At 45.4% G+C, this 22,437-nt stretch overlaps 1 protein-coding gene across 2 annotated transcripts in view; it reads left to right on the top strand.

Moving 5' to 3' along the window:
- Positions 1 to 21,603, top strand: part of Chd6 (chromodomain helicase DNA binding protein 6) — a 193,917-nt gene extending 172,314 nt beyond the window's left edge. For both annotated transcript variants that reach the window (XM_059261841.1, XM_059261842.1), the window contains exons 31-37: positions 1,197 to 2,774; positions 5,971 to 6,122; positions 6,491 to 6,697; positions 7,557 to 8,009; positions 10,191 to 10,382; positions 11,837 to 11,956; positions 18,390 to 21,603. In XM_059261841.1, coding sequence (XP_059117824.1) covers positions 1,197 to 2,774; positions 5,971 to 6,122; positions 6,491 to 6,697; positions 7,557 to 8,009; positions 10,191 to 10,382; positions 11,837 to 11,956; positions 18,390 to 19,280 — 3,593 coding nt within the window. In that variant the 3' untranslated portion in view covers positions 19,281 to 21,603. The remainder of the gene's footprint in view (positions 1 to 1,196; positions 2,775 to 5,970; positions 6,123 to 6,490; positions 6,698 to 7,556; positions 8,010 to 10,190; positions 10,383 to 11,836; positions 11,957 to 18,389) is intronic.
- Positions 21,604 to 22,437: the final 834 nt, after the last annotated feature.

The following is a 22,437-nucleotide window of genomic DNA, read 5'->3' as shown; positions in this document are numbered from 1 at the left end:
CCGAATCCCAAAAGGTGAAAGTTGAAATTCAATTAAAACCTCACTGAAATACTAAGAGATTTACATTAACTATGCTTTCCAAAATAATGGGTTAGGTTTTTTAGATCAAGATCTAGGGGCTGGAATGATGGCTCAACGATTAAGAGCACTTACTGCTCTTGCAGAGGACCTGAGTTCAGTTCCCAGCACCTGTGTAGTAGCTCTCAACTGTCTGTAGCTCCAGTTGCAGACCTGACACCTTCTTCAGACCTCTGATGGCACCAAGCATGCATGTGTGCACATACTTACATACATTCATAAAATAAATAAATCTTTTTAAAAAATAAATCAAGCTCTGTTCTGCACTTTTTACTATCTTTATTTTTTTGTTTTTGTTTTTGTTTTTTTGTTTTTCGAGACAGGGTTTCTCTGTGCAGCTTTGCGCCTTTCCTGGGACTCACTTAGTAGCCCAGGCTGGCCTCGAACTCACAGAGATCCGCCTGGCTCTGCCTCCCGAATGCTGGGATTAAAGGTGTGCGCCACCACCGCCTGGCCTTTTTACTATCTTTAAATGAGACATTAGGAACTCTTAAGTATTTTTTGTATATTGGCTCAAGTAAAATAAATGGCTGTCATTTAAACATCTGATTCAATAGGCAACCCTTCTGATGTTTCCACCTGGTTGAAGTTTAACACAGCTTCCCTCCAGCCTCCCCTTAGTCTCGGGTGTCTGGACCATGTTGCCACTGTTAGGAAAGCAGAAACGAGCACTGAGCCTCTGCCCCAAGTGTGGCTTGGTTTAAAGTTGCTCATTCAAGTCAAGGAGCTAATTTAGATCTTGGAGTCATATTGATGAGACCTGGATTTGAATTCTGCTTTGCTACCTTAAGCAGAATGGCTTTTCTGAGCCTGTTTCATTGTCCTTAAAACAAATGATCAGGGTTTTGTTTTGTTTTTGCTTTTTTTTTTTTTTTTTTTTTTTTTTTTGAGAACTAGAGAACACATTGCGAGCTTAGTGAGAGCACATAGCATTGGCTTCTTAAGTGGGAACTGTTGTTTGTCTGCAGGACTGATGTTTTCTTCTCCTTTTATTCTGTGTCCATATGTCTTTCAGCTTCCTGTTTAGTAGGTGCTTACATCTAAAGCCACCGTACTGAGGGTGCAGGGAGTATTTTCAGCAGCCTTATGTATTAAGTTCTGTGTATCTTTCTCTCCAGGTCTCCCTGATGCCAGCGTCTATGTTGAACCCATCACTGAGGAGCGGGCAGCAAAAACTCTGTACCGCATTGAACTATTGAGGAAAGTCCGTGAGCAGGTGCTCAGATGTCCACAGCTGCATGAGCGCCTCCAGCTTTGCAGGCCCAGCCTCTACCTCCCAGTCTGGTGGGAGTGTGGGAAACATGATCGAGACCTGCTCATCGGCACTGCCAAACATGGGCTCAACCGCACTGACTATTATATCATGAACGACCCCCAGCTATCCTTCCTAGATGCCTATAGAAACTATGCCCAACACAAAAGAACTGACACGCAGGCACCTGGAAGTCTCTGTTGCCTTTACCAGACCAATTCTAAACTATATGAATCTCTTACTTATACCCAAATGAGTAGGACTTCAGAGTCTCTGGAAAGTGAGCCAGAAAATCTGGTGAAATTAGAAAGCAGAGATGATCATCTCTGCCTGCCTGAGGGCAGTTTATCTGACATAACATGTGAAAATTTTATTTCCAAAGTTCAAGAGGTCATTTCTATCGACAATGATGAAAGCTTGCTGCCTGAGTCCTTGGAGAACATAATGTATGGTAAGACAGGACTCAGCCGAGAGCCACACTCTTTTCCGGAAACTCCAAGTACCAACACACAGTCCAGGAAAGATACTGCCACCATCTCAGCCAGCAGAGATGAGAGCTGCCAGCCTGCTGACATTGAGGCAGAGATCACTTCGAGCTCCTCTCTCATGAGCAGCTTAGAAGCAGGAGTAGCTAAAATGAACATTAAAAATGGAAAACATTTGCTGATATCTATCTCAAAAGAAGGGGAACCCTGCTGCAGTGAGACAGGACGGAGACCTGAAGGCAGGGGCCATCTAGAGGCCAAATGCTTAGCTTCCCCTACCTTTGATACCGGACATGAAAGTGGGTTTGTAGACCTATGCAGCCTTAGTGTCTGTGACTCCAGAAGAAAACTCTCATCAGATCAGCAATTAATTGATTTACTAGAAAACAGGAGTTTAGAAAGTAAGTTGATTTTGAGTCAGAACCAGAGTGATGAGGAAGAGGAAGAGAATGAAGATGAAACTTTAGCCAGAGTAGCAAGCACCGCAGAAAAGCCGGAGGGCTTGCACTCCACTAAGCCCACTGCAAACATCCCAAGGGGGAAGAACCTCTGCTTCCACCAGGATGAAGTCAAGAAAGGAAGCCTGGAGGTGGTAAGCCAGACTCCTGGACCACAGAGGGCCTTTCCACCCTCAGCCAGTCAGTGTCACTGCAAACACATGGAAAGGTGGGCACATGGCCTGGGAAGTGAGGAGTCTGAAGTAGAGAAACCCAAGGCTTATCAGCCAGACCTGTACAGAAGCAAAGCCAATAATACTGCAGTGGAAGGTGAGCCTGCTATTCTTCCAACAGAGCCGTTTAAACTGAAGCATGAGCTTTTAAAAGAACCATGGAAAGAAAGTGCAGAGGGGGGCAAGAGTTTCTCCATGTATATTCCTGAGGGAAGTGAGCCCAAACCAGAAGACATGGATTTTGAGAATAAAGATGATTATGAGAAAGATGGAACCTGCCACAGTCAAGGTATAGTATGCAGAACCATATACTCATGGGATGGGCAGAGGGGTTCTGGGGGGAGCCATGGTCACTAGTTTTAACTCCAAAAATGGACCTATCCACCCTCACCATGTGGGTAAACCCAAGAGGTACAAGGTCTTGATCTGGAAATTCATCAGAGCAGTTCAGCTTGGTCACCCCAGAGAACTGGAGGTGATTCTGTACAGTCACAGTGCCTCTACTGCGTCAACCGTATGACCCAGCAGGGACTGTGTGTTTGTATGCAGAAGATGTAAACTGGCACCCAGGGAAATGCTTTGTTCCTGCACTAGATGTATTGAGCTAGCTAAAGTAGAGCAGCTTTGGGACCTCAGAGACCTGCAACTAATACAGGTGCCATTAATTTGCAGGAACTCCAAAAATACAAGTCAAGTTGGCCTTTGTTGAGGTGAGCATAGAAAGCAGTTGTTCGTGTCATCGTCAAAACCCTGTGCTTTATGTCAGGGCATTTGTGTTAGGTTTCTTTTAGAACTGAACACGAATAAAGATAACAGTTATAAACAACTGAAAACAGGTTTGATCTTTTTAAATAGGGAAATCTTAAATGGGGACTCAAGTTAGAAGCAGTTTCAAGCCTGATATGGTGACATACACCTTAAATCTCAGCTCTCAGGAAACAGAGGCAGGTGGATCTCTTGAGTTCAGAACCAGCCAGGCAATACAGTGAGACCCTGTCTCAAAAAGGAATTTGAAAATGTTAAAAATTCTGGGTGACTCTGAAATTCTTTATGCTTTGTGGGAACATACATAATAGCGATAAGGGACTCTGATGAACAATAGCAGTGGTTTTTACTTACTTCCTTAGGTTTAAGAGGGCATAAGAGGGGTGAGTGAAGTAGGTCATTTATTATTGCCATTGTCTGAGTGTGGTACTCCAGGAGTGAGACATGCATGACCTCTATTAAAGGGGAAGAAGAAAGCCTGACCATCTTGGGTTGTGTAGCTTCTTTTTGTTTTTTAATTCTTATTTGTGTATGTGTGTTTGGTATATGTGTATTACATATATGTGCCCCATATCTGCTTCTGCAGGTGTGTATGTGGGTGCACTCTTCTGTGCATTCATGTTTGGAGGCCAGAGTTGATTGCTTTCCACTTTATTTTTTGGGGATAGGGTCTCTCACTGAATCTGTAGCTCACCTTTCAGTTAGATCCCAGTAAGCCACTGGGGTTAGGCCACCATGCCCAGCTTTTATGTGGGGTCTGGGAATCCATATTCAGGTCCTCATGCTTGCATAGTAACTTTGCACCATAGTTTGCCCACTGAGCCATCTCCCCAATCCATGTAGCTAGTTTTTTATTTGTTTGTTTGGTTTTTTCTCAAACTCTCACCTTGTTTTTAATCATTGATTGTGATTAGTAACTAATGGTACTGAACCCAAGTTAAAATGTACATAGTAGCTACAAAAGGACTTTAAAACTGAACTGAAAATGACTTGATGGACTTGTGGCCAAATTAGGCCAGGAGGACCTGTCTGTGACCATGCCCCAGGCTTCCTTTTCACCCAGGCCAACAAAGATCATGCTGTGTTTCAAATTAGAAGACTTGCATCACTTTTTTGGACCTTGTTGTAGTAAATAAACAAATAGATCACCAAAAAGATGAGGTACTGAAAATTCAGACAGATGAGCACAGGGTAAATGTGAGTTAGAGAACAGAGACAGCCTTCCTTTCTGCAGGGGCAGTGAGGCTGGTAGCTTTGTGATAATTGGATAAGTACTGGTGTCAGTGCAGACCGTGGAGGGCACTGCCCAAAGCGATGTGGGAGAGGTAGTGCAGGGGAGTTAGCCACTCTGGAAACTAGAAATCCCACAGTCCTGAAAGAGCAGTAGTGTACTGGTGCACCTCTAGGGCCTGCCCTTTGCTTCAAACCTCTCAGTGCTACTTCCATTGACTCAGAGCAAAATCCAGTTTTATGTCAACAATTTGTAGGACTCAGAATAACCTAGGTGGTTCCTGCCTCCAGCTTTATGTTTATCCCTACTCCTGGATGTATTGGTTACCTAGCATGCCCTTCCCTTCCCCCTCCTGCTTCCTACCTGCACAGCTATTCCCTGTGTATTAACCTACTTAGGATAAGCCTTCCCTGCTGTTACCCATCATCATATCATGTTTTCTTCTCTTCGGATGTTTTAGTCTTAGGTTAGGGTCTCATTGTATAGCCCAGGCTGACCTCAAAGTCCCAGTCTTCCTGCTCAGCCTCTGGAATATTGAGATTACTCCTGTGAGCCACCACACTCTGTATGGTTGTTCCCTGTATAGCACTGCCAGTCTGTGGCTGTTCCTTTATAGTTAGTGGTTTCCTGTCTCCCCTGTGAGATAGGGAGAACCCTGAGGGCTCAGGCCCTGGCTGTCTTGTTTATTTTTAAGTCCCGCCAGTCCTAGCATACTGCTCATAGGAAAGAGCTGCTGCAGCTCCCTGGGAGGTTCTTTTCACTGTCAGAAGTAAAACTTACACATTCCTTGTCAGTTTACAAGAAAAGAGGTCCAAGTTTCCATCTTGGACATTTCACTGCCCTCTGCTCATTCTCTGTCATTACTAACTAGTAGGTCTTTGAGATTCCAGGCCACACTTACAATTAACTTTGACCTTGCCTGGGCATGATGACATACACTTTTAATCCAAACACTGGGGAGACAGAGGCAGGCAGATCTCTTTGAGTTCAGAGCCAACCTGGGCTACATAGTGAGACCCTGTCTCAAAACCATAACAAAAATCTTTGCCCTTTACTTAAACTAATAGTAAAGCTCCTGGCTCATTTGCTTTTTTTTTTAATGAATCATGACTCTTACCTTTTTTGGGAAGTTCATGATGTCATCCTCTTGGTCTATCACATTTCATACCTTATAGACTGTCCTTTCAATTGTCAAAATATTACAGTGTTTAGTGTCATCTCGTCCACTAAACCAGCAGGGGTTGTTTAGATCGTCTTCGATGACAACATGACTCAGTGGCCCTAAGCAAGATTTGCCTCTATGATTTAACTAATTTAGGTCTCCTGGAAATAGAAGACATGACAATATATAGTTAATTTAAATTAAATTAGCACTGAATGAACTAATTAAAAATAGGACGAGTTCAAAAGACCAGACCCTCACATCACTAGCATTTCCCAAATATCTAGTTGTTTGTTCGTTTGTTTGTTTTTTAACCTATCTTTCCAGACTACCCAGGGAAGTACTCGGAGGAAGAGAGTAAGAGTTCAACATCAGGCATTGCAGGAGACCTTGGGGAAGAGGCACAGGAAGTCCGGGCTCCCACCATTGCTCAGCTGCTGCAGGAGAAAACCCTCTATTCCTTCTCAGAGTGGCCAAAGGTATCTCTCAGACCTCTCATCCTCCACTCAGGGATTCCCAGCTTTGATTCCTTTGCATTAAACCTTATAAAATACTTCCAGCAGACAGGCTGAGCTATGTACTTTTGAACATTGAAGATGATGCACTAAGAAAAAGATATTCACTACACTAATTAAACCATAAGAGGAAAATGTCAAGTTGTCCTCAGTCACAGCACCTCAGATTTATTCTTTATTGTCCAGACCGTGACATTTATAGCTTATGTAGTGAGTGTGTCTGAACACTCGTTTCTCGTCAGTTCTTGTGAAAAACTTGGCCCCACTCTCAGGGACTTTGCAGACTTGGGTAACTTGAAACTTATTCCTCAGAGCTGCTATTTTTTCCCCAGGATCGTGTGATAATTAACCGCCTAGATAATATTTGCCATGTGGTGTTAAAGGGGAAGTGGCCCTCCAGCCAACAGTATGAGCCCTCAGGTGCACTGCCCACGCCAGTTTTAACCAGCAGTGCAGGCTCCCGAAACAGCCTCTCAGAGCCAGAAGCAGCAGAACATGGCTTCAGCAATGGTGCAGCATTGGCAGCCCAGATCCAGAAGGTGAGATCACAGCTGGTGGGGCTGCCAAAGAATGGTGGCCACACCCCACTGTCCATTGAGTCATTTACTCAACAGGCATTTAGGGGTTTGGGTTTGGTTTTTCAGTCAGGTAGTTTGTGTTAATTGGAACTCAGGACCGCATTCTGTAGACCATGGAGAGCTGTTCAGAGTTTTGGTACAAGAAAGAAAGAAAGAAGTAAAAGCAGGGCTTTACACTAAACTAAAGCCTGCAGGTTGTTAGGGGGAGCAGAGAAGGAAGAGCAGCATGCCAAGTAAGGATGCTGCAAAGAAAAAGTTCTAGGCTACAGGTTAGAGAAAGAAAACAGAACAGATTTGGCAACGATGACTTGAAGGGAGGATAGGTGCCTTCCCATCGAGGACAGAGCACGGCAGCAACAGATACCATGGTGAAGTCAGGACAGAAGGAATTGTGTCTGGAAGGAAGGCGAGTGATTTAGGGCTTGTTAGCACACGGGGTCTGACTTGACTGCACGTTAGACTTGGCCATGGACCTTAAAAAACTGCTGGCTGTAATTTACTTGGTCTGGTGCAGCGTGACTATTGAGTTGCTTTTGTTTTAACTTCCCAAATGATTCTGACGTGCATCTGAGGCTGAGATTCTCTGGGTTTAATCTTTAACTACAAGTATAGTCTGAAGCCTGTTAAAAGTGTAGATCCACCAAAGTAGACTCCAGATTTAATAAGCCGTCTGGTGGTTGAGCACTATATTTGAGGAGCCTTGAGGTCACAGAGAAGATAACTGGAAATAATATAGGGTCTGAGGAAATGAGGCCTGGAGAAGGAGCTGGTATTTGGCCACAGAAGTTACATTCAAACTTTTTGCCGTGTGTGTTCACAGGAGAGCTTCTTAGCCCCAGTATTCACAAAAGATGAACAAAAGCACAGACGTCCCTATGAGTTTGAGGTGGAAAGGGATGCCAAAGCTCGGAGCCTAGAACAATACTCTGCCACCCATGGGCGTCCCCCCATTGTCCTCAATGGCTGGCATGGGGAGTCAGCTATAGACCTCTCCTGCTCATCAGAGGGGTCCCCAGGAGCCACATCCCCTTTCCCAGTGAGCACCAGCACCCCTAAGATTGGGGCTATCGGTTCACTTCAAGGAGCCCTCGGTATGGACTTGTCTGGAATTCTGCAAGCTGGCCTAATCCACCCAGTAACTGGACAGATCGTCAATGGAAGCCTCAGGAGAGATGATGCTGCCGTGAGAAGGCGGAGGGGGAGGCGGAAACACATAGACGGGGGGATGGACCTCATCTTTTTGAAAGAGCAAACACTTCAGGCTGGAATTCTGGTGGGTATATGAGTCCATTAGGTAAAAACCATTCTACATAGAGAAAGAAATTGATTCCTCAGACGCCAACTATTTGATTTACAGAACCTTTACACCTACTTAAGTTGTCCTTGTTTTCTATCATTATGAAATGCCCTCCATCTTTTCTAGAATAGATAATACTAACCCATTGGTGGCCCTTAATATGCATGCAGCTTGGAAAAGTGAGCCAAAGGGTTTTATTTCAAATAGAAGCAACCTAAATCCTCCAGTGTTTCAAAATAGAGCCACTGGCAGGCAGTTGAATAAGCAAGGCCAGGTGACAGGCATAGTGAGGCACTCTAGGAATTGGAATGTGGAGATGGAAGGTTGATCCTGGCTTTGGAATTTTGCACTGATGTGGAGCACACCACCAAGCTGTATTCTGGTCTCTCTAAAGCATCTGTAGACAGCCACTGTGGGGATTCCTACAGATCACAAGAGAGACAGTACATTCTAAACTCAAAGAAGAGCACTGTAAGCCATGAGGAGGTTGATTTTTTTTTTTTAATCTTGAGTCCTAAAAATAAGTATCTTATTTCATAGTTTTTTAAATAATAATAGTATTTACTGAGTACCTACTGTGTTCAGGGTTTTTCATAATTAGAGCCTCACAACAACTCTGTTTTAAAAAAAAAAAAAAATACCGCCTGAAGCATAAAAGCTTTTGAAAACGGCCCCCAATTGTCCAGCTGCTAAATGATAGGAGGAAATCAGACAGAGTCCTTGTTCCCAGATACTGAGAACGTTAAGGGTGAGCTGTGTCATTTGGGTTGTGTCTTCCTCTCAGCTTTGTGTGTAGTTTGAGAGGTGGAAGGGGCATATCTTTTTCCCTGTCTAGTTCTACACACTAATTTTATTTACTCTTTGTTTTGTGTGTATGTGAGTGAGTGAATATGTGTGTGTTTGTGCGTGCTTGTGTGTGTGTGTGTGTGTGTGTGTGTGTGTGTGTGCGCGCTCATGCAGGCACAATAGCATGAACACGTGGAGGCCAGAGGACAGCCTTGAATGTCCTTCTTCGGGCAACATCCACCTTTTGGTTTTTTGAGACTGGTCTCTCACTGACCTGGAAACTTGTCAATTTGGTCAGACTGGCTGGGCAGTGAGGCCCAGGGATCCACCCATTTCCACCTTCCCAGCTCTGGCATTAAAGCATGTGCTGCCACCTAGGATTTGTTGTTGTTTGTTGTTTGTTTTAAGTCCTGTGTTTTGGTGAGGGACTTTAGGTTTATTTATTCTTATTTTATGTGTTTTGCCTAAATGTTTATATATGCACCACACATATTCCTGGTCCACAGAGTTCAGAACATTGAATCTCCTGGAACTGGAGCTACAGATAATTGTCAGCTGCCATGTAGCTGCTAGAAGAATAGCCAGTGCTCTTCACCACTGAGCCATCTTTCTGCTCAGTCTGGCCTTTTTTTTTTAAAAAAAAAAAAAACACAGACTCTTGGGACTGAACTCAGGTCCTTGTGTATAAGCCAAGCTCTGTACTTACAAAGCCACCTTCCCAGCTACCTACATGCTGAGAGTATGTTCTCTTCCCACTGTTAAAGGCATGTGCTTCTCTTCTAGAAATGCAAAGTGATTTTCCTGTAGTGCTCATAGTGTTCTAAAGGAGTGACTGGTAGAAAAAATAAAATATTTTTTTCTTCTCTGGATAGTTTTTAAATTTGTTGATACAAGCACTATTAGCACTGTTATAGGGTTTTATCAGATCCATTATAGGTGTTGGTGATTCAGAGCTGAATAAGACTCAACATTCAAACCATAGAGGAGGAAAAGGTGGGCAAACCCCAGCATCGAATATTCTGAGATGTAAGAAGTCTGAACAGAATACTGGACAAAGGAGGCAGTGTCTAGGACAGTGAGTGATGATGATGGGACATTAGGATGGAGGTCAAGCCTGCTGAGTAGACAGGGTGGAAGGCGTTCCAGTGGTAAGCACCTAGCCTGTGTAAGATGAGGAGTCAGGGGTTCGGTTGGTTAAAATTCAAGCACCCAGTGGTGATGATGGGGTGGGAGCAGAAGGAAAAGTCAAAGAATACCTACATGTTCTACAGTAGAGCCATGATTGGCATGGGTAATGTAGAGATTGGTGTTTCAGGACTCATTTCATCCTGCCATGATTATCCACATGCACTCATTTGTTTCTTAATCTAGGAAGTCCATGAAGATGCAGGGCAGACTACCCTGAGCACCACACACCCTGAAGAACCAGGAGCTGCTTCCTCAACTCCTGAGCCAACAGCAGCATCCAGCAATCAGACTGAGAAAGCTGTTCCCAGCAAGAGCCTGCTTGACTGGCTGCGGCAGCAGGCTGACTACTCCTTGGACGTTCCTGGCTTTGGGGCAGTAAGTGTTGGCTGTTAACTACACCAGACTACTGTTTGCTCACTGAAAACTTGGGGAGTTTTTTGCTGGAGGAAACTAGAAGTTGGGAACTATTTGAAAGAAATCTGTGTTGACTGAGACCTTTTTTATAGCCTTGGCTGTCCTGGAACTTGCTGTGTAGACTAGGCTGGCCTCAAACTCAGAGACTGCCTGCCTCTGCCTCCTGAGTGCTGGGATTAAAGGCATGTGCCATCACCACCTGTTGAGAACATCATTTTAAAGATTATCTTTTTGTTTTTAACATTTAGATTCTCCAATAACAGAAATTGCAAGAGCATTCCAACAGGTTTACAAGAACAGAATTTGACTTAAGTTCACCCTCTCCCCCGTATCTCCCCAGAAGTGACCACATCATCAGTTCACAGACAAAGCCTTAGGTTGTATAAACTGTTACCTATAGCATGAATCTTGAAGAGTCTTATTAATAAAATCAGACCTGAAGCTAGGTATTGGGGTGAATGCTGGAAGATCAGAGAAGCAGAACAAGCCACAGCTACCTTACCTCACCAGTTCCTCAGCTGATCCTGTTTCCTCAGACTGGAAGCTTCTGAGTCCTCATCCGAATGGCTCTCAGCTGAGCTACTGCTCAAAAGCCTAAAAGCTTAACCAGCCAAATGCTTCTAGTTTCTGGTCCTCATGCCTTATGTATCTTTCTGCCATCACTCCCTGGGATTCAAGGCTCACTTTCTGGGATTAAGGGTGTGTGTCACCATGCTTGGCTGTATCCTTGTGGCCTTTAACTCACAGAGATCCATGCCTCCAGAAGGCTAAGATTAAAGGTGTGAGTGCCACCATTTTCTAGCCTTTGTATCTAGTGGCTGTTCTGTCTCTGACCCCAGATAAGTTTATTAGGGTACACAATATTTTGGGGAACACAATACCACCACACTTACCACTTGATGAAAATTTTCCAAGTTAATTTATTGGTACTTCTGCAAGAGGCTCTGTTGTTACAGTTGCTCTGGTAGTCACCTTGATGCCTTTGCTTTGTGTCCTCCCAGTTAGGAACCTATAGGAGGGCTCCTAAGCACTGCTGTGCAGTCTTGATTCATGCCAACCCCATCTGATCCATAAGACACACACAGACCGGAGCACATAATATAGATGCACTCGCGCACACACAAGACTCCCAGAACTGGCTAGTCAGGTAACCGTGAGGAAAGACTCAGAAGGCTAAGCACACTATGCTTCAGCGGTGCTCCAGGAAGCTGCTGAGTCAGTTCCAGCCCCAGTCAGTCATGGCCACAGCTTGTTTTCCAGCCTGCTGTCTGAGTCCTAATACCTCAAGGAGAGAGGTTAGGTGAGGCTTGGTGGTAGAGTTCTGTGTAAAGCACCATTAGGGGGAAAAGAACAAAACCACCCATATCAGACTGTGGCAGAGTGTTTGTAACGTTTTTTCCCCATTTACCTCCTAGAGTTTTTCAGACAAACCCAAGCAGAGGAGACCACGCTGCAAAGAACCTGGAAAATTAGACATCACCTCTCTTAGTGGAGAAGAGAGAGTTCCTGCTGTCCCCAAGGAGCCAGGACTGAGGGTAGGAAGAGGGAACTGGGTGTGGGAGCAAGGGGACCATCTTGACTGTGCCTTGCCCTGCACACTTGAGAGAAAGCCCTGCCGAGCAGTGGGTAGCTGGATGGCGTTTTTCTGGAGGACAAGAGGCCAGCGCAGAAAGCTTAAGCTACAGGAAGTGCCACTTGTCCAGCAGCCGTGTCTCCTGAGCTTATGTTTTCCACCTTCGTCTCCTAAACAGTGTGTTGAACCATTCCAAAGTCTTTCATTCTTTTCTACTTTTTGTACAATTCAAGAGATAAAACCTTAGCCCTGGATATCAGTCTTTTGTTCCCAATTTAATAGATGCCATGATGGAAACGTGCATGTCTTACCTAAGTTTTTAATGACCATTTAAGTAAGACATTTCTTCCTAGTGCTTCTGCGCTGGCAATGAAAAACAGCTGACTCTAAGCACTACCCTTTTCCTATTATAGAATCATAAGACTGGAACCAGCTTCAAAGACATCCACAGAATACTTGGAGTCTAACGAATCTGAGTTAATTATAGTTTACAGATGGATACAAGTTTGAGATAAAAAAAAGTCCTAACCTCTAGGGGGCGGTAGTGACATTTCCCTTAAACATTTGCCAGTGGGCCTACTGCACACTAGGAGCATCCTGTCTCTCGGTGCATCCCAGAGAGGTGCTTCTGGAAATCTCTGTGGAGGCATTTGCTCTTCCCCCGCTTTTCCATAAATTCAAGCTCTCCTGGACGCTCCAGCTCTTTAGCCGGCTACAGCATTTCCTGCATCAGCTTTTTTGGTGGGATTGCCAGAGTATGATTTCTTATTTTAGCTGCAAACACTGCCCACCTTAGCCATGTCCTCTTTGCAGAAAGCAGTTGTCACTGGTTTTCTCACTCACACAGCAGCTCCACAGACAACTGCCTTCATTCATCTGTATCTGCTGCCACAGCTACTTCAGGGCATACCCGGTCAGTCCCTCAGACCTGTCACATTAGAAAGGTGTCCTCCCTCCTACCCCTTTCCTTTCCTTGCTTTGTTCTCAGGAAGGTTGTTCTTATTCTTGGACCTTGTGTTACCCACTGACCCAGCCTCTGTTTCTGTCCTATCTACCCTTGCCCCGTCTTCCCCTTGGACCTCAGCACATAGTGTCTGAGAAAGGTCAGGGGAAGACCTCCAGTTCCTATCTTGTTATAATCCCTGAGCTGTTGGTTTATAGACATGCCATTGGCCTTGTTTCTTTCCACATGCCCGACAGTTTCCCTCATATTCCCTGGAAATTAATGCTCATTGCTCCTTTACAAGCACTGACCTCTTGCCAGCAAACCCATTTTTAATCTTGCAAACCAACCTCCTCTTTATGGTGCATCTCTTTCCTTTATGAAATAAACACATACCCTGCTCTGAGGTCCCTTTTCTACACTGAGCAAGAACAGGAGCCTTTTGTCTTCCTAACCCTCAGGGCTGTTCAGTCTTCCTAACACATAGGTGGGCAGTGGCTCTCCGCAGCTCTTCCAAAGCATACTGCCTCTTCTCTCCCAAAGGATCTCTTACACCATTCAATGGGTGTAGCAAAAGCTTATAAACAACAGAAACTTGTTTCCCATCATTCTCAAGGCTGAGAAATTGAAAGTCAAGTATCTAGTGAGGGCCCAATATTAACAACCGTTTTGCTGCACCCTCACATGGAGGAGGGACAAATAAGCTCTTCTGGGATCTCTTAGAGGGCACTAATCCCATTCATAAGGAGTTGGCTCCCATGATCTCATCACTGTAAAGCCCTCACTGCCCCCCCCCCAGCTTTGGGGGTTGGGATTTGAACATACAAAGCCCAAGGCAGAAACCCTTCCCCTTCTAAAAATAGATTTAAACCTATAAAGAACTTGGTTTGAGCTCAGCGTCCTGCTATGTGCGCTGAAGTTTGTCTGGGTAAAGTCCATATAACACCAAGGGCAATGAGACTCGGCTTTATAATGCCCAGGTAGTGATTGCTTATCAGCTACCTCTATACACATGTTTAGTGTATAGAGAGCTCTTCATTTGTTTGTTACAGATACAAAATAACTACCTACCTATCACCTGTCGCACCTGTGAGCATTGGTAGAATGTGCTGTCAGACACACTTAAATCTTACCAGTGATTCCAGAATGTCCTTTAGACCTGGCATTCTTTGGCTTTGTTTTACTTTGCTTTGGGGATTTCTAAACATTTAGTTACTGGGTCTCTTCTTACTCAATGTTTGTTGGATAAGCCTTTGTAAGAGTGATGAGAATGATTTGGTCACCATCCTTCTAGTGCTTCTACCCAAGAGTTTGAGTGTCTGTTGGAAGAAATACCATGACATGCTGATGAGGCTGTTCTCTGGTCAGAATCCCATACCGTCATCTGGAAAGCAGCTTTGCCCCCACTCTTGCTTGAACACAAGCATTCTTCTTGCTCTCCATGCGTTCTCTCCAGGCTGCTTCGAGAAGAGGAAGCAGGTTTGCTCCCCAGGGTACAATTACCAGGATGGAGAACTGCCAAAGCCCGATTTGGCTGCTGTGTGTGGTCGCAGTGCTGCTGGGAGGGGCACCTGTCTGTGGTGGGCAGCATCTGGGTGGCTGAAGTAGCTGCTCTCTTCCACAGGAAGTGGTCCGGGTTGACTTCCTCTATCAGTGCATCCCACACTGTACATGAATCATTCTCTTCACCCTGGGCTCTTTTGCTCTCCAAACCTGAGGAGAAACGAAGAGCAGCCTCCACCTTCCCATCATGCTCTGATTTCTCAGAGGCCCCTGTGCTTTTACTGAATCTGTGACTCAACAAGGGCCGGGAGAGAATGTTTTTAGATGCCCTAGAGCCTGAGGAGCCCTCTGCACCTAGAGGGCAGGACCAGAGAGGCCAGAGTCATACATAAGTGACGCCAGCAAAGAACTAAGTTTAAATCAGTGGTTCTCAACCTGTGGGTCACAACTCTTTCTCAGCGATCAAATAACAGAGATTTACATTATGATTCATAACAGTAGCAAAGCTAGTTAAACAAAAAATAATTTTATGCTTGGGGGTCACCACAGCATGAGGAACTGTGTTAAAGGGTCACAGCATTAGGAAGGCTGAGAACCACTGGTTTAAACTATGGTAAAGGTCTTTCTTAGAGCAGATTGTTAGAAAATGGGACAAGGGCCGGGTGGTGGTATACACCTTTAATCCCAGCACTTGGGAGGCAGAGGCAGGTGGATCTCTGTGAGTTCGAGGCCAGCCTGGTCTACAGAGCAAGTTCTAGGACAGTCTCCAAAGCTACACAGAGAAACCCTGTCTCAAAAAACCAAAAATAAAGAAAGAAAAAAAGAAAGAAAGAAAGAAAGAAAGAGAGAAAGAAAATGGGACAAGGTTTTATTTGGGCCTGTCTTCTCAACAGAAAGACCTTGGAAATGAAATGTGCCCTTCACATTAGAGAGTTATGGGAAGAATGAGAGTATGCATAATGTAAAGGAAAAAGACTCCCTGAGACCTCTCCCTGGCTCTCAGCTATAGGCAGACTGCAGAGAAAGGGCCTCAGAGACACCTTCAGGTATAGCAAGAGAGGTTATGGATCAGCAAGGGACCAAGATGGCATGGTATAGACAGAGGCCCGGAGCAAAGTGGTTTGCATTGGTGAGCTCAAGACAAACTGGTAGAAAATCATCCTTTTAGCTGGGCCCCGTCCTTCAGGCCTTATTGTCTCTTTTTAGAAATAAATAGCCGGGAGTTTATTTCTGGTGAATACCCCAAAATCAGAGTGAGCACTTGCCTAGCACACTCCATGACAAACCATCCTGGCATATTGCAGTGGCTGGTCCTGTTGGGAATAAAGGCACATGGCATGGTGTAGTATGAAAAGAGCCTGAGTGCTTCTCCTGCTCAGTCCCTACCAGCTCTGCCCACAGTAGTCCTTGGCATTCAGTTTTGAAAGGGAAAGACTCCTGGTGTAGCTGTTGAAGAGGTTCCTTCCAGCTCTATGATACTGAACTAAAGCTTTTTGAAAAGTTCTCTTGGAGTTGCCTTCATAAAGTTTTTTGTCCATGATAGCTGGTTTGTTTGTTTGTTTGTTTGTTTGTTTCCCCTGAAATATTCTTTGGTAAATTGAAGGACAGGTATAGCACTTCAAAAATATCTATCTCTGGGGATTCAGAAATATCTGAGTCACATGTCTGCGAATTGTAGATCTCTGGGATGTGACCCTGTCATACTGATTCAGTGTGTGACAGTAAGTTGAGATGAGATGATGGAGCCCTTGGGTTGAGGACTGTCATGTGGCATTTCTGCTGCTCTTTCTGGGCACCATCTGCAGAGCTGACCACTCCCTGCAGGGAGATCGGTGCATTCTAGGAGCTTCTCTTGCAGCCCTCTATGCCTGTCCTCACAGCTCCCTGAGAGCCTGAAACCAGTGTCACCAACAGCCGTCACTGCCCTTTAAGCAGAGCTCTGTTGAGTATTGTGAGGGTTGTAGGTTTTGTAGTTTGGGGAGAAGAGAGGCAGTGAAAGCAATAGGACATGGCAGAGCTGTGAGTGGAGTTCCTGCACCAGTCTTGGGAAGTGGTAAGTAGATTCCTTACCTGCTCCAAAGCCCATGTTCTAAGGCCCCAGGCTCTAAGAATAGGATTCCCCTGGCCCTTTCATGTCTGTTAGTAAGACTTGTGCCTTCTTTTTTACCCTTTTCTGCTCTATTGAGGAGTACAGCCAGAGGCTGCCTCTCTTCTCAGATAGGGGGCTGTGGAGTCCTGCTTCCCCTGCCAGACCCTTGCTGTGCACTCACTCCAGATTCTCAGGATGAGGCACCAGATCAGCACAGGTGCAAGTGGTTCTGCCACACTGCCTTGATGCTGTGTCCACAGTGCACATCCAGTAGCACAAGCACTCTGACCATCCTTGCTAGACTTGAAGGAAGATTGTAATGTGAGTGCCAGCTTTGTGACACTACTCTAGGAGGAGACACAGGGCAATGGGGCCTCTCCTGGGGATTGCGGGGGAGGTGCGGGGAAGGTGGGGAGCAACTACCAACACAAGGAGTTTTCTTTGTATCACCGTTTTGTATGAGAAAAATGCTCAACAGCACGAGGGTGTTTTAATCCTGTGGCTCTGCATTGCTTGATAAACCAGCAGAGCAGGGAATAGTAGAGAACAGAGAAAGGTGTGTGCAGTTGTCCATGGCCCAGGGATTGCAAGCAGCAAATGGAGAGAGGGATCACTTTTCCTGTGGAGGAAACATGCACGTTTCTCTTTTCACAGGGATTCACATCACCTGCAAAACAAATTCAGAGGTGGAGCTGTTACAGTTTCAAGGCTTCTGTTACTCCTCTCCACAAGCAGACCATGGGCCCCAGGAGCAGGGCTCTGCTGCAGCCTCTGCCTCCCTTGCCACTTGTACCTCCTGCTAGTTTCACCATCAAGGCCGTGTGGTCCTGCCTGCTAAGGCTTGGTGGGGAGTGGTCCATGTATATAGTGCCCAATGACACTGTGAGTCTGAGGAGCAGAAGTGCTAACTGTGGAGCTCTTTTCTGATTAAAAACCTGGAGAGCCTTTAACCCCAGCACTCAGGAAGTAGAGGCAAGTGGATCTCAGTGAGTTTAAGGCCAGCCTGGCCTACCTAGCAAGTTCCAGAACAGCCAGGGTTATAGAGAGAGACCCTATCTCAAAAAAAATGTTTTTTGGCATGAACCCCAGAAAGAAGAAAAATACATGCTCTTCCTTAAGAGAAACCGAGCCTTAGTGGTGCACGCCCTGCAGTGCTTAAGGTCCTTCATTTCTACAGCCTATGTATATGCATCCCTTTTCATCCCAAGTCACAACTTCCAGGGACTCAGGAAAGATTGAGACACGTGCAACATTAGTGTACCATGTCCCCAGCAAGTGCTCCTTCCTGGGTCAGGGGAGGAGGGAGGCAATGTGTCACACGCTTCACTTTTGGTGACTTTAAGTGTCACTGTTTTGTCTTTTTTAACCAAAGCTGACCCATTCTGAGTCACAGCATCAGCTGTAGTATTGCCCAGTCGGCCTTTAAAATTGACTGCATCTGACTCCAACCGCTCCCCGTCCCCCAGCACACTCTGCTTTGCTGCTTCAGTCAATCTTGTGTGATGAGGAAGATGACTGCTATGTTCCAGTGAAAGGATCATGGCCCTAAGAGTCAAGACCTGGGGCATCATCAGTGCTGGTCTCTCAGTTCCCAGCTCTGCCGGTTTTTCATACAATAGGAACTGCTCTTGCCAGTCAGTGTTGAAAGCGCTGGCTGATGGCACAGGCATCTGGTTGCTTCCTTGCTACTGAATGCTCTCAGCCTCTAAGAGTCAAACCCCTCTGGGCCTGTGGACAGGAGATACTCTTTCCACTAGAGCCCTGTGTGGAGCTGGGAATAAGCTATGCCAGTACGCAGCTGCAGCCACCACCTGCCATCTGGTAACATTCAGCATCCAATGTTTCTTTGTCCTTTTTCAGGGGTTTCTCCCAGAAAGCAAATTCAATCACACCCTACCGGAGCCTGTGCTTCGAGATGCAGGCCCCCGCAGGAGGGGGAGGCGGCCTCGGAATGAACTCCTAAAAGCTCCAGCCATTGTGGCAGACTCTCCCTCTGGAATGGGACCACTGTTCATGAATGGGCTGATTGCAGGGATGGACCTGGTAGGATTGCAGAATGTGAGAAATATTCCAGGCATTCCTCTCACTGGGCTGGTGGGCTTCCCAGCTGGTTTTGCTACCATGCCTACTGGTGAAGAGGTTAAAAGCACCCTGAGCATGCTACCCATGATGCTGCCAGGCATGGCTGCAGTGCCCCAAATGTTTGGTGTTGGTGGACTCCTCAACACACCCATGGCAACCACCTGCACAACCACTGCATCAGCGTCTCTCTCAAGCACAACAAAAAGTGGTACCTCAGCCACTGAAAAAACTGCAGAGGACAAGCTGAGTGGCCGTGATGTAAAAGCAGACACTCTGGTTGAAGATAAGCCTGGCCCTGGTCCGTTTTCTGATCAGTCTGAACCCACAATAACTACTAGTAGTCCTGTGGCTTTCAACCCATTTCTCATCCCAGGAGTGTCTCCTGGACTCATCTACCCATCCATGTTTCTTTCCCCTGGCATGGGCATGGCTCTGCCAGCCATGCAGCAGGGCAGACACTCAGAGATGGTTGGCCTTGAGAGCCAGAAGAGGAAAAAGAAGAAAACAAAGGGGGATAACCCCAACCCAGAGCCTGCTTCCGGGTGTGAGAAGGAGCCAGACAGTGATCAGAACTGCACTGAGTCCAGTACCGCTTTGCCTCCAGAAAGAGAACATATGGCACAGGCCAGGGAAGTGGGGCTCAAAGACTCCAATGATGATACCAATTAGAACTTTTTCATTTAAGAAATTATTGTGACTTGTAAGTTTCTTATCCCATAAAGGTTTGTTACTTCCTCACTTCACCTTCATAAGAACCTGTGTTTCCATCAGTAATATTCCCTACCTAATCTCCTGTCTGAGAACTATGGGAACATGTTAATTAATAGTTGCAGGGTCTTGCCACTTCATTAGATAAGTGTCATCTACCTAGTCTAGGAGGCACAGAATTCTTTCTTTTATCCAGTTCATTCCAGCAATCATAGTTGATACTGTACTTGATGTCGTACCTTCTTCCCTCTCTCTTTCAAGTCCCACTTACCTGAGGAAGAAAATGGCAGAAGAAAGCTGCCTAAGGATTCACTGTGGGGCCAAAGAGCAGAGATGAGCAAGCACTAGCTCTCTCTTGTGAGCAGTTGAATAGGAAGAGCGAGCGGATCAAGGATAGGAAGTGCTGGTGCGGGCTTTCTTAGTTCAGGTGTCCCTGTTTGATCATGGTCACTGAGTAGTCTACAGTATATGAACTAACGGTTGAAAATGCACGTACTGATGGTGTCTTTAGAACAGGAACCTTCCTGATAGTGATACAGTTTCTCCCGCATAGTTGTTCAGACACCTGCAGCAAGAGGCAATACTGGCCGACTAGGCAGTGTGCACATCTTCCCCACTGAATGAGAGAGAGAAGCTTCAAAACCTTGAGTCGCGGCAGTGAGTGGGAGGCACTGCTCACCTGTCCACTAGCACTGCTGGCACCTTATCCCCCGGGACCTCTAGCCACTCCTCCCCTCTGTTAGAAACCTGCTGGATTTTGCTTTGTGTTCTTTCTCCCAGAGCCAGGCTTTCGGGAGCCTGTGGAAGGTAACCGCTCCGCACTTGCTAGGTTCCGCCATCAGTGTAGTGTGACAAAGCAGGCATACCACCTTTTACATTACAGCTGTGAAGTTGTCCCTCTCCATTGTCTCTCTACTCTGTATCTTAGATTTGGGCCCAGATTCCAAATTGCCAGTCAGGCAAGGTTCTGTTCAGTCAGCAGCATTCTCTCCTGCGTCTCCATGTTGAAGAACTGAGCAGGGAAGAGCCCACCCAGCAGCACTCCACTTCCCATTTTCTTTCCCCCTCCACCCCCTGACATCATGTCCCTCCTGATGGTCTCCTTCATGGACAGCTCATGCTTGAGACTTGAACCAGCCAAGCCCAGTTCTCGGCCCAGGGCCCAGGGGCTGGATGGGTGGCAGGTGTTCCAACCACCAGATTCACTTCGTTGTCACAATTGATGTGGGTTTTTTGTTTTTTTAACTGTTTCTGTTACAGTTTTGCTAATTTATCAGAAGGTCTGAAAGTTTGGCATGCTATTTCAGTTTGCATTATTTATTTATGATGATTTTGTCATTGTCTTTTATACATTTGGAGTTATAAATTATGTAAATGTTAAAATGAGCATCTCAAAGAAGTCTGTTAAATTGTGACCGAAAAAAAAACAATCAGGTGTATTTTCAAAAAGGAGAGTCCCGGTTTTATGAATCATAGATATAAACTAGAAATTCTATAACTGATCTATAAGAAGGAAGAATCCAAGAACTGAATAAATGCTATTTAATGATGTGTTTGTAGTGTAGAAGGTCTGTGATGCTGGCAACAGATTTCTTAGAAATGCTGCTCGCTGTTGAACTAACATTCTGTTCAGTTTTGCCTCCAGTGGAAGCAGAAAGGGTTTTTCAGCTGTTAAATCTTAAAAATCAATATAATTTATTTATGTAAAAGAAACACTCAATCAATATATTTTTGAACCTTTTAAGTACTAATTTTCTTTTTATCAAGTAGAAAAAAAAATGTATTTGCCCTAAATCCTTAAAATACAAATGCTATAAAAACTCCTGTATCTTGAAAGCCTTACTGCAAATGAGCGTTACAGCCGCCCAGCAGAGTCTGCTCGTCCTGTTGTCTCGTGGTGTTTTATGTGGAAAGCTGCTCTCCCCAGTTTCCACTTCAACCTCCAAGTAGGTCACGGGTTCAGTGTGGACCCGACTTACCACCAGCATGCACAATCCCTTGTTCTATCTTACCAAACCTGTATGTTAACTCTCGGGTGTTCTTAGGCTTCTGTTGACTGCTGTTGTGACACTGTTTGCAAAATGAAATTGACACTGTGGATTATTTGCTCTGTAAGGCACAAGTGCTTCTTATGATTATTTTGACGTTTCTGAGAGCAAAAGCCAAATTTAAACTCTCTTCAGCAAACTTGAGCCTCTTCATCTAATTCCATGTCACTCACAGCCATAACGTCCCTTGGTCATTCTTCACCATGTCTCACATAATAAATTGTCTGTGGTCTTGATCCTGGATTTAAAATGGAAAGTTCAAAATTCAGATTTGTATTGAGGATTTCACTAGCACTTGGATGTCTGGCTATCTGGGCATTTTATGAGTGTATCATGTGTATCAGGAATCTACAGTCCTTCCAGGTACCCAATTCCTGCTGGACATCATTCGTGGGAGCTCACCTGACCCACCTCCCTACCACCAGTACACAGATTAAATTGTGCCATGGAAAGAAGTTAGCGGCATAGCCTCCCTCCTTCAGACCCAGCCCAAAGGCTCTCCCTAAAGGGATTTCTTTAAACCCATACAGAAAGTCTCACCTCAAATGTGAAATCTCTAAGAGATAGATTGCTGTGGGTTGTGTGATCCATGAGATACAGGAACACCTGGTCTCTCTTTGAGAACCTAGTTTCCTGGACTATAGGAAAGTACTTGCCTCCAGAAGGTTATCAGTGAGGCTGGAGGAAAAGAAGTGGGCCTCAGTGAGGACAAAGCAGGACACTTAAACTAGCTTCACCTGTGGGTGGAATCCCTAACCAGCACCTACACATCAGTACATGAAAGGATGGGATGCTGATTGAGGGCACAGGGGCCTCTGCTACTGTTTTTCAAGTGAGAAAGAATGATCACCGGTTTAAGCTCTCTAATGGAGGACCAGCAATTAGCTCAGAGGGTAAAGGTGCCTGCTGCCAAGCATGATGACCTAAATTTGATCTTCAGAAGCCACCTGGTGGAAGGAGAGAACCGACTCCTGAAAGTTGTCCCTCACCTGCACACACATGTGCATATACACACAGTAAATGGTCTTTTAAATCTCTAATGGAGACTAAGGGGCTCTCCTGGATAGAGA

This window comes from Peromyscus eremicus, chromosome 4 (genome assembly GCF_949786415.1).
Source record: "Peromyscus eremicus chromosome 4, PerEre_H2_v1, whole genome shotgun sequence".
Taxonomy (NCBI): Eukaryota; Metazoa; Chordata; class Mammalia; order Rodentia; family Cricetidae; genus Peromyscus; species Peromyscus eremicus.
The sequence above is the reverse complement of the archived record's forward strand: the minus strand, read 5'-3'. Positions and strand labels throughout refer to the sequence as shown.